The 12,313-nt window shown below is 49.5% G+C and overlaps 1 protein-coding gene across 1 annotated transcript in view; it reads right to left on the minus strand.

The window, feature by feature from the left end:
* Positions 1 to 6,316: 6,316 nt before the first annotated feature.
* Positions 6,317 to 12,313, minus strand: part of ARHGAP6 (Rho GTPase activating protein 6) — a 233,223-nt gene continuing 227,226 nt past the window's right edge. Inside the window, exons 12-13 of the mRNA XM_043570261.1 lie at positions 10,754 to 10,834; positions 6,317 to 8,315 (exon numbers count right to left, since the gene is read on the minus strand). Of these exons, the coding sequence (XP_043426196.1) occupies positions 7,642 to 8,315; positions 10,754 to 10,834 (755 nt within the window). The 3' untranslated portion in view covers positions 6,317 to 7,641. The remainder of the gene's footprint in view (positions 8,316 to 10,753; positions 10,835 to 12,313) is intronic.

The raw sequence follows: 12,313 nt of genomic DNA on the forward strand, positions 1-12,313 counted from the left end.
CTCTGGAGAACAAACTGAGGGCCGCTGGCAGGAGGCGGGTGGGGGATGGGCTAGACGGTGATGGGCATGAAGGAGGGCACCTGTTGTGATGAGCACCGGGTGCGGTATGTAAGTGCTGAATCACTAAATCCTGCTCCTGAAGCCGATACTAGCCTCGATGTTAACTAACTTGGATTGAAAGAAAATCTTGGAAGAAAAAAAAAGAGCCAGTAACTCAATTAAGCAAAAGAAAAGACAACGCAATATAAACACATAAACCAAGTCTATACATACTAACAAACGGCTAAGAAGGTTTTTGAAGGAGAATCACTAAAAATGTTTCCCTGAAACCGCAAAGGGTTGGGAAAATAGTCACAAATGATGTACGTTTATGTGTTTCTGGCTACACTATAACAGGTAATCATGTTATGATTTCCGGCTTCATCTAACTTTTAAAAAAACAGACGATTCGATATCAGTCAGGCGAAGTATTGCATTAGAGCAGCAGTCTGGCTCTTGCTGCCCATCCCTCCCTCCAGCTGTCTCCCTTTTGTGGCTTCCCAGCTTGATGCTTCTCAAACTTCCCTGCAGATCAGAATAGCCTGGAAGGCTTGTTAAAACAGAGGGAGGGGGGCAGCCCCAGGATTCCTGATTCAGCAAGTCAGGGAGGATTTGCATTCCTAACGGAGCTCCCAGGAGACTGGGATGCTGGGAGGAGGTGGGGGGGCCTGCGATCTCGGCCCCACTTTCCTCCAGGTCCTTGAAATCCTGCACACTGCTACCCGTCCCCGCCCCCGGCTCTGCCTGGCGCCGGCCGAAGTCCCAAGTAGGAAAGCGTGTTCAATGTAAATGCCGCTTGGCCAATTTTGCGTGTCTCCGTCTCCTCCTTCCAGCCCACCCGCTCCCCTCTGTTTTGAATGTCGCACAATTTCACCTTTGTTTTGTGTCAATAATGAAAATCTATCCTTTGTTAGGTTTTTTTTTGAGTTTATTTTGAGAGAGAGAGTGCGAGAGCGAGTGGGGGAGGGGCAGAGAGAGAAGGCGACCAGGAGATCATGACCTGAGCCGAAATGAAGAGCCAGAGGCTTGGGGCGCCTGGGTGACTCAGTCGGTTAGGCGTCCGACTTCGGCTCAGGTCATGATCTCTTGGGTCGTGGGCTCGAGCCCCGCGTCGGGCTCTGTGCTGACAGCTCGGAGCCTGGAGCCTGCTTCAGATTCTATGTCTCCCTCTCTCTCTCTGCCCCTCCCCCGCTCGTGCTCGCGCTCTCTCTCAAAAGTAAATAAATCATTAAAAAAAAAAAGTCAGATACTTAACCGACTGAGCCACCCAGGTGCCCTGGAAATCTGCCCTTCCTCTGAAAGTTCATCTGCTCCCACGACTTCTGTAGGTGATGGCGAGTTAGCAATGAGGTGAAGACAGTGTCCCCAGCGGGCACACAGAAAACCCCTCTTCTGCGAGCTGCTCCTGCGTGAATCGTGGTCTCAGAGGGAAAACGCATCATCTGGGTTATCTCTGCTACTTGAGCTTTGCTCACCGTATTCGTTGGCAAGGGCACAGCAAAGCACCACGAACTGAGTGGTTTACACCACAGCAAGGCATTCTCTCGAGTTCTGGAAGCGACAAGTAAGATCAGAGTGCAGAGCCAGGCCCCTGGGGAAAATGGGCTCCAGGCCTCTCTTGCCGGCTTCCGGTAGTTCCTTGGCCTGTGGCAGAACCCCAGTCTCCACATGGATGGGGGGCTGTGTCTGCACCCAAATTTCCCCCTTTTATTAGGACACCCAGCCACACTGGGTTTGTGCCCTCACTAATAATGACCTCATCTTACGTCGATCATTTGCAAAGACCCCGTTTGCAAATAAGATCACGTCCACAGGTAATGTGACTTCAGCATCTTTTGGGGGGACACAACTCAACCCCAAACATTCACATTTGCGGAACGGCTTACCCAGGGCCCGTCCAGCCTCTCCCTCTGGCGTCTGCACTCTGTCCCTGCCGAAGGGCTCCGCCGTCTTTGCACATTTCGCTCAGCAGCGACATTGCAAACCAGCACTGGCTTGGTCCCTCGCGGATCTTCGCCCTTCTGCCAAGCTTGGATGTGCTCAAGGCCGAGGCGGCAACCGCCCCTCCCCAGATGGCTAAGCAGACTGGTCCTTGATCTTGGAGCCAGCGAAGTAACCGGACTTTAAGGAGGCTCTGAGCACCCACTCGCCCTGTTTGTCTCCTGTAGGAAAAAGCATGTCTCTAATTCCTTTTCTAATGCATTTTACCTTTGTGGAAACCCACTCACAACCCCAGAGCTGGCCCAGAGATGATTTTAAGCTGAACACATTTGAGAAGTTTTATGGTCCTGAAGGAGACGGGAAAATCACTCATACCTGTATAGACTCACATTATCGCAAACTTCCTTTTCTGCTGTCTGCTCTCCTAAAAGCCCATGTGTCTTTCTTACATAAACCTATTTGTTTTTCTCAAAGAAGCCGTCTCTCCCCACTCCCTTTTCTCTCCTAAGACAGATAAACCTTTAACTTCAACCATTTAAGGGGCCAGCTACTCTTTGGCTGGCTCCCATTATGGGAATGAAATACACCCTTTTCTCCTGTTAAGCTGTCTTTTGCTAGTTTAATTCACAGGCCCTGGGTAGAACACTTAAGAGGGTAGGACACTTAAGAGGGTAGGAGGAAATTTTTTTTTTTTCCTCCTTCAGTTTCCGAGCAAACGTGGGCATATTATCTGTATGGAAACACCGGAAGGTCTGTCCAACATGTCGCCCAAGAACCACAGAGCACAATTGGATGGCCTGCCACCACATCCTGGCTCTGCCGCCCTGTAGTTGTGTGACCTTGGGCGACTCGTGTGATGTCACTCCGAGTCATCTGTGCCCTCTGCCAACAGAGGACAGCTGTGGTTCCTGTCTACTGCTTGTGGAGGTTAGAGGAGTTAATGAGTGAAACACCTCCGTTCGAGCAGATGTTGTTAATAGATGCTAGTTACAGGACCTGCCCTTTGCAGCAGAGGGTCCCAGGTTGTATCTTCTAAAGCGATCGCACGTGGGATGCCAATTTGCGGCAATTTGTTGACTACTTAGTGTATGGCCGGCCGCTGCTCTAGGTAGTTTCTCGCTTAACCCTCAGAACAGTCCTGAAGGTCGGGTGTTATTATGCCCTGATGACTCTGAGGTCACCCGGCTAGTGAATGACAAAGCCGGGAGTCAAACCCTGTTCTCTCTGACCCCGAAGGCCACACTTCGAGAGGTCATTGTTTCTCCAATATTAGCAAGCGAGCACCAAGCAGGGAGCAGGCAAATATACATTTACTTGCCATGCCTACGACTAGATTTTTACTCTTAAGAATGGAAAGATAACACATCCAAGCCACCCGCCCTGCCTGTTGCAGATAGTACAGAGCTGGGCAACGTGTCTTCGTGGAGCATGGCTGGCGAGGACACAGGGTCCCTGTGCTCGCCATGCGCTTCTCCCCAGACTGTCCTGCCGTTTCTTCCAAAGTCTTTTAATTTGGAAAACATACCTCCATCTCTGTGTTTGCGGGGAGGCCACGGACTTGTGTGTTTGGTCCATCACATGGTAAATTGCTCGATCACATTTACACGCATATGCTCGGCCAACAATTTATCAAATGCCGACCGTATGTTGGGTCTCTGCCCAGTCCTGAGCACATAGTGCCTGCCTTCGAGGGCAGAGTGGGAATGATCTCGAGATGCAACATACAGCGGTACTGATAAGGCACAGCAACGCTCGTGAAAATGGCCACGTGGGCCAAGTACCTGTGTAAGTTGTGATTCAGCACGTGTGTGCGACAGGAGGTGTCAAGCCAACTTTATAAGGAAATAATAGCCTTTGAGTAGGAAATGCAGGGAAGAGCAGTCGAGACCCTTGGAACAGAAGTGCATCCTGCGTGTGGGGATGGGGTGTCTCCCAGATGTGGCCAGAGGAGCGCATAGCGCTGTGGGGAGACACCGGGGGTGGAAGGTGGATTGAGGTTGGACTCTGGAGCGTTTGGATGTTATCACCGGGCGTGTGGACTTTGTCTTGGAGGCCATCGGTGGTTTTAAAGCAGGGACACGCCTGTGACAAGGTGTGGATTGTAAACTACACCCAGGGCGGTGACGCGGAGGAACGAAGGAGATGGTGAGGGCAGACGCACAGAAGACACTTGCGAGACAGGCCGTGAGGGTGGGATCCCAGGGAGGCTGGGATCCCGGGGAGGCTGGGGGTAAGACGCCCTGGACCAGGGGGTGGCTGGTGGCTAGAGAGAATGTGGCTGCACGTGGCAGGCATGCAGCTGGTCCTTCAGGGCTGGGGAGGCCCCGTGCAACATTCAGTGAAGATGTCAAGCCACTGGGGACTGAGTGGGGTACCATGGCTGCAGATGAGGGTGACCAGACTTAGCAAGAGACACTCAGTTCAATTGAATGTCAGGTAACCAGTGAGTGGCTCTCTAACAGAAGTACGTCCCGTGTCGTATCTGGGACAAGAAATCTGTGTTCAGTATAATTACATCTCAGACACGGCACGCGAGGTGCCTCTACTAAAACGTGACCATTGAGGCAGGGCCCTGGTTTCTTTTTTTTATCACGAAAGCTGGGATGTCCCCATCAAACTGGGACGAGTCGGTCACTCTAGGCTGAACGGATGTCGCCTGAATTGAATTTCGAGAATCTCCTGACCCTTTTGCAACCTCCGTGGGGTCTTCGGTTGGGGTGGGTGCTGCGCGCACCTCGGTGCGCGGGGGGGCCTCACCGGGCCAGGGGTGCGCACCCCAGGGACCACTATCCGCAGTCGCCCGTCTCCGCCACGCCATCTGTCGCCTCGACTGCGCCGAAGACTCTCCACCTTTTTTGGCATTCGCCTTTGGTTTGCATTTTTTTTCTCTCGAACATTTGCTGCCCGTTTAGTCCCGTTTCAAAAATCCGTCCGGCCGAGCCGTGGTCCCGTCTCTCGTCCACCCCCTGCCGTCCGCCTGCCCGAAGCCTGCGCCACAGGCCTGGACTTTGTTCCGGCGGCTCCTTACGTTTAATCCCAACGCTGTCCCCCTGCCAAGCAGGTGTGTAGTGAAACGCGCATGAGAAAAGAAGCAAGCCGGGCTTATCTAGATGTTTCCTCAACTTGCGCAAATTCCACCGGTGGGAGAGGTTTGGGTCTTCTGTGACAAACCACAACGCGCGGACGTTAACAGCCACTTAGATGGATCAAGAGAAATTCACGTTCGGCCATTTCTGCCATCATCTTTCTGGCCCTGTTGCCAGAGACACACAAGCAGTGCTCATGTTCACAGACGCAGAGACACGTGCGACATCGCTTCTTTGCTCCAACTTGAAAGCGTCTGAGCTCTATTTGTTTCTTGTCAGGCGTTCTGTCATTTACAAGGTGTTACAAATTACTTCAGTTTCCACTCCGGTCCTTGGGTCCCGTGTGTGTATTTTAAAACAACTTATTTTCAATGTGATAAGGGTATCTAAAAACCCAGCTTTCACTCGCTATGCTAAAGATACGGCCGCTGGGCTTAAATCACACAAAGAGAGAGGGAGAGTGAATATTGTTTCTCTCTGTCTCTCTCTTTCACACACACACACACACACACACACTCAGTTTGATTATTTAAAATACATGCTGAGCCCTGTTTCCTGGACCAGCTATTCTAGATCTGACTATCAACAGATGGAGAGACTTTTCATTACCCTTTGTGTCACAGACGTCCACCGCCAGAGCCATTTGGTCTGGAAGCTTTAAAACATAAAACTCTTTGGGCAAGAGCCTGGCAGGCAGAGGGCCCGATGCACGAGGCAGTTCAGTCCAGAATGGAGGGAAACAACTGGCCGGGTCACAGTCACGCTCAAAGCCTGGAAAACACAGGGTCAGTAGGAGGAGACGGGGTGGCACGGAAAAGCAACTTGCCATCCACAATCAAGTAGCGTTTGCTCGGAGCCTCGTTCACAACTTTCCGCTGCGTGGGGGCACCCGGGAAGATCCGGATACTGGCGGCCAAATCCTTCCTGAGTCCCAGCCGGCCGCTGAAACGAATGAAGCATCTAAGGCCCTTAGGACGGATGTACCTTACAGGGATTGTGTTGGCAACACCTGTCCAGCAGGCGGAAACCCGGCCTGTGGCTAAACACAGCCTCCACTCGCGAGAAATGATTGTTGTAAACTTCTAAGTGTGTCAGTGTTCCCAAACCGTCTGATAATTTTTTACCAGCTCTTTAGCTGCATATGCATAGTAGCGCTGCTGTCTATTGCACTTGGACTTGTGGATAGTGAAGGGGAGGTCTGGAATGGCGGGTGAGTTCATTCATCAGATTTAATGCCAGGGAACAAAGTCTCTGTTTAACTTTTTATTCATCATGGCACAAGATAGAACATGAAGAAACACCACGGAAAATTTCATTGCCAACATGAAGATTAAGAGTAGCATGTTCCATAAAAAAAAAAAAATTCCTTTTCTATAATACACATTCCCTTATGAAGTGAAAAAAAAAAAAAATCTCAGAAAATACTGAAGCGAATCGCCACCTGCTGGTCAAAAATGGTTTTGCGGTTGAAAAACTTCAAACTGAAGTGTGGCAGGAGCATTTTATGATACACACAAAATTCCTGAAGGAAACATTTCCTCAGCCTTTGGCACGACGTCAATACAAAGCTGTAGTTTTTTTTTTTTCCAAACATGATTTACTTTACAAAGCACTGCGTATAATTTGGTTAATACTGATTATGGGGCAGAAGGAAAAACTGCGTTCTGTAATTTGAATACTCCATTTGGATTCTTAAACACTTTATAGTTGGATTCCAGTTTGTAGTTTTGAAAAATACATAAAAATTATACATTATAAATATATATTATATATGGTCTATATAAAACTGAATTTGATCTAAACTGGGAAGGACAACTTAATTATTCTTTCTTTGTTAGGCACGGCCTTTCTCTTGTTTGATCAACTGAAACCTTTCTAAACAGATTCTAAAAATATATTCCATAATGTATCAAATTTAATATTCTCCTTAAAACATATTCAATATGAAAAAGCATTCGGTGACTACATTTTTTTGGTATCTCACTACTATATAAAAATATGGCTTGGCATATTCTATTTTGTTTTGCTGTGTTAGCGTTTTTTCTTAGGCATCGAAGGAAGGGCTATCCCCAGTTAAAAAGCTATGGCAAAAGCACAGAAACCTGCTTGTGCATATTCTAGAACATTCTATGGAATCTCATTCCTTAGTATGCGTGAAGTGATTTAAAAAAAAAATGGTTCCTTCTGTTTCTGTGAATATATCATATATGATTATCATACATAATCTGTTACAGAATATACAACAGTCAGAACGGAAGTCACATAAATACAATTAAGCGATATCAAAGCAAGACTTTTATCTTATACAGAGCCAAAGTGAGTAATTTTTCGATTGGATATCGCCATCCGGTTTTGTTTTTGTTTTCTCCTAAGGCTGGCTATGCAATAGAACGTTATTATCAATGGCAAGGGTAGTGCTCTATATCTTTGAGTGAACTCGGTTTCTCCTGTGTTATTTTTTTAAAGTGTAAAAGAAGACAAATAAGTAGAAGTGTCCAATTGTCCCACACCACCTTTTTTCCCTACTGAGTGAAAGAAGGCTGTTTGGGACGTGGGGGCGCGAACTCGGGCGGGCTCAGACCAGCGTTTCCGGGAGGGCGTCGGGGTTGTCGGTGGACAAGAGCTCCCAGATTTGCCACCGCTCTCTCTGCCAGTCGAGCCAGTCGGGGTCGCCCAAAGTCTTGCTGTTCTGATCGCCGGTGGGACCGGAGTAGGCAGTGCTCGGGTTTTGCTCAGTGGCCCGAGGCTCTTCCGAAGCTGTTCTGGAACCTTCTTCGGGCCTCTGAGGCCTCCACAGCAGTGACTCGGCAGGCTGGTGGGCTGACGCCAAAGCTTGCTTCCCTGGACCAGGATAAGGAGGAGGAGGCCTCTTGTCACGCTTCTCGCCCTCTCGAGGTCTCTGGTGCCAGGGCTTGGCTCTGCTCTGCGGCCAGGCGGTGCCTGGCTCGCTCTGGGTGAGGTCTTCGGCACTGCCCAGAGTCAAATACCTCCCTGCTTTGGGCATGGCCTGCTCGGGTCTCCTGCCGCCGCCCTGGATGTGGGGCGTGCTGCAGACCCGCGACACGGGAGGGCAGGCCGTGCACTCCACCACGGTGGCCGTGGTCCGAGTCCTCCGAATGACCTGCCGGCCACGTTCCAGTTCTGTGGGGCTCCCGTGCCACTGAGGCCAATTCGGGGACAGGTTCCCCTGAGAAAGGGAACATGGCCCCGGTCGCAGGGAGCTACTTTCAAAAATGTCTCCATAGGAACCTGGAGGCCAGAGAGAGGGGCAAGAGAGGGAATTAGTTTGCAGAATCCCCGTTGGGAGGTCCCGTCATTTCCTTCCCACTGGCAGCTTCAAAACCCGAAAAAGCCCAGTTGGCTCTTAGCTGCCGCTGCCTCAAGTAAAATATTTCCTAGTAAAAGAAATGACACGTGACGTTTTGGTCACCGGCACAGTGCACGTTGCAGCTCCAAAGACAGACGTTAGCTGTCAAACTAGATCGTCCTGGCCACTGATTTATTTCAGGAAAGGCCCCTTCCACGTGGCTATGAACACTTTTCCGAGCGTGGAAGGTAAAGGAAGCGTTCTCTTCTTGTTCGGGGCAATTTGCAGTCCTGGGGAGACACAAATTCGAATGCTTTCGTGTCTCTACGACGTCAGTAAAAGCCATTGGAATAAATGAACTGAATCTAAACTGGCCCCGTGGGAAGGACTGGTTGACATTTCCCAGCCTGCCTTGCATTTAGGAGGGCCACATAACTGAGGCCTGGCCAGCCAGGGTGCAGAGATGTGACGTCAGCCATTTCTAGGCCTGGTCCAATAAAAACACACACGCCTGTGAGTCTTCCGGGCTCACCCCTTCCGCCCACTACTAGGCTGGGATGGAGACACCCCCGGGGAGCCACCCCCGGGGAGCTCGGGCTGGGTGGGGCCCGAGCCCCTGAATGGCTGTGTGGACCAGAGCTCCCCCGCCCCTCCTCGCCCTGCACGATCCACACTGTGACGTGATGTGAGGGAGAGATCAACCTGTGACAGGTTAAGGCTCGAGGAAACTGAAGGGAGGGCAAAAGACTGCATTTCGCGAACAAACGGGTTCTTGGCGCCTATGTCCCCAGACCACCATTGGCCCGTTCTCTCATTTACTAAAAAGTAGGCGGGGAAAGAGAAGACGATCACTGGGGCAAGAGACAGCAGCGTTTACGCAGGGACTGATCAGAGTTGAAATAGCACGGGGAATTGGAGCGGAACATCTGGGACTAGTTTATCCTTGAGGCAAAAGGTAGTAAAGCACCTCATAGGATACAACGGGATGTAGTTAGATAAAGGACCCGTTCGCAATTCAGCTGGATCAGATGCCACTAAATTAAAGATGCACTATAGACACACTCACATGTACACACACACACACACACACGTATTTGGAACAAAAAACCAAAACAGTTTACACACTTCATGCTGTGTATTAACATACGTTCCACATGGATGAAAGAATTAAGGGCTAAAATAATGAAATACTATGAAAGAGGAAAGCATATACATGATTAATGCTTAAGTAAAGATCAGTTTGGTGGAAGAATTCACAAAAACGAAGAGCCATAGACTAGATTATGTGAAACGTAACAATTCCAGATATCCAAAGGGGGACAAAACTGTAAGGGATGAAAGAAATGCAAATGAAACTAATAAATACAACTGTGGTTTCGAATGAGCAAAAATGCAAACTAGTGACTGCACCTCTGGATGTTTGGGAAGGTTCTTAATTTTGACTCGCTGCCCTATTCTGGATTTATGACTTGCTTTCCCAAATTCTGTGAATCTGTTCTTCATTGAAAATACAGAACAAAATGCGCAAGAAAGAAGTTCCCGACAGCATCACTTATTACAACGATAACCAAAAAATGGGTTGTAAACCAGGCGTATGCAGTCTGGAACACTACGTGGCCCTTCACAATAATAATGGCAAATAACCGGAAAATGGAAGTGAAACAGATAATAGAAAGTTGCACAGACAGAATGATTGTAACTATGTTTAAAAACTCTTGGGGCGCCTGGGTGGCGCAGTCGGTTAAGCGTCCGACTTCAGCCAGGTCACGATCTCGCGGTCCGTGAGTTCGAGCCCCGCGTCGGGCTCTGGGCTGATGGCTCGGAGCCTGGAGCCTGTTTCCGATTCTGTGTCTCCCTCTCTCTCTGCCCCTCGCCCGTTCATGCTCTGTCTCTCTCTGTCCCAAAAATAAATAAACGTTGAAAAAAAAAAAAAAAAACTCTTGCAAAGGGGGTGCCTGGGTGGCTGAGTCCGTTGAGTGTCGGACTTCAGCTCAGGCCATGATCTCACAGCTTGTGAGCTCGAGCCCCGCGTTGGGCTCTGTGCCGACAGCTCAGGACCTGGAGCCCGCTTCGGATTCTGTGTCTCCCTCTCTCTCTGCCCTTCCCCCATTCACGCGCTATCTCTCTGTGTCTCTCAAAAAGGAATAAACCTTAAAAAAATAATAAAAAACTCTTGCAAAGGAAATGAAATGAAATATAGTCAAAGGTTGACATACCTTGGCAGAAAGGCTAAGTATAGCTTTATATGGTTTTCCCCCTATTTTCAGCATTTTCCAGATAACATCTGAAAAGTACTTAATATGATAGTAGGAAAAAAAAGCAAAGAAACTTAATTTAGAAAGCAAGTGCAATAAACAGCCTTTAAAAGATAGTATGTCACCTGTCATTCCCGGGTCTTTGGATCCACTTTTTAATGTTGAATGCCAAGTTCCCCAGATATTGAAAGGCTCCTCTGCCATATCTAGGAAAAAGTGTAAAGAGAAAGGTATGTGACTCACAATGGAAATCGACGAGCAAAAAGTCAATCAACAAACATTTTTGTAACATGGTATCACATTGGAGATCGTGCCGGATACAAGACAGAACAAGGTGCGTACCTGCCTTTCAGGAGGCTTAGTCCGTTGGGGATTTACAAAAAGGCTTTCTATATAATGGTCGTGGTACACAGAATAAGGGCCCCCAAAGATGTCTGTGTCATGATCCTCAGAACCTGTAAAGATGTCATACGCCAAAGGGACTGCAGGTCGGATTAAATTATGAGTCTTGAGACGAGACGATGATCTGGATTAGCTGGACGGGTAGACCCGATGCGATCACAAGGGTCCTTATGAGGGGGAGGCAGAAAAGGTGCTATATTTTTGGAGGAAGGGCCACGAGCCAGAGAACACAGGTGGCCTCTCGGAGCCTGGAGCCTCCAGGAGTAACACAGCCCTGAGGACCCCTTTGGATTGGTGAAGTCCAGAAGTGTGAGATGATACACGTGTGTGTCGTTTTCAACCACTAACCTGTCAGACGCTGCTAGAGCAGCGATGGGGAGTGAATACAATGGTGACGGATGACAACAGCTCTGACGGCAGTTACTGAGACCGAGGAACGTAAAATAGTCACCGTCCCCCTGCTGGTGCTACCCTCCGCCATACCCCGCTGCTGACATCAACAGGTTCACCCCTGCCTGTATCCATTCACAAGCTGGCAGAGGAAGGCGCCGTATGGGGCGTTCTCTCCATCTCAGAGTCCCCGCTACGACCCTGTGATGTGATCCTAATGAGTATTTCTTTTCTTTTTTTAATATGAAATTTATTGTGAAATTGGTTTCCATACGACACCCAGTGCTCGTCCCAACAGGTGCCCCATAATGAGTATTTCTTGAAGCAAGTGTCTACCGGGTGCTTCCCTGGGGCAGCCGTTCGGATGCCTTGTGACCTTGTCGAGCGCTCACTGCGCGCCAGGTTCTGTGTTGAGGACTTTACGTGGGCGAGCGAATGGAACGCTCAGAGTTACTGCTCCTGTCTTTCTTAGTTTCCATAGGAGGAGGGGAGAGGACTCCGAAAGGCTCCGTCTCTCCTGCAGGCTGCGCGTGGCAGAACAGGTTACCGACGCCAAGTCTCGTGCTCTGGTCATGGGACACCAACACGACTTGTTTCTAATTCCCTCGGGGTGGGGTTGTTTGCAGGGAGACAGTTACAGAGTGGACAGGATTGCTTAGCCCCCGCACCAGTGACACCGGGGGCCGAATCCTTCTCTGCGGGGAGCGGTCCCGCATGCCGCGGGATGTTCAGCCCTGGGCTCTACAGTCTGGACCCCAGTAGCAACCCCTCCCAAGTCGTGATAACCCCAAATGACTACAGACATCGTCACCTGTCCCCCGGTGCGCAAAATTGAGGACCACAGTGCCAGAGTTTGCCAAGATAGCCAACAGACAGAACTAGTAGTGAGTGCC

The sequence above is a fragment of the Prionailurus bengalensis genome, chromosome X, assembly GCF_016509475.1.
Source record: "Prionailurus bengalensis isolate Pbe53 chromosome X, Fcat_Pben_1.1_paternal_pri, whole genome shotgun sequence".
NCBI lineage: Eukaryota > Metazoa > Chordata > Mammalia > Carnivora > Felidae > Prionailurus > Prionailurus bengalensis.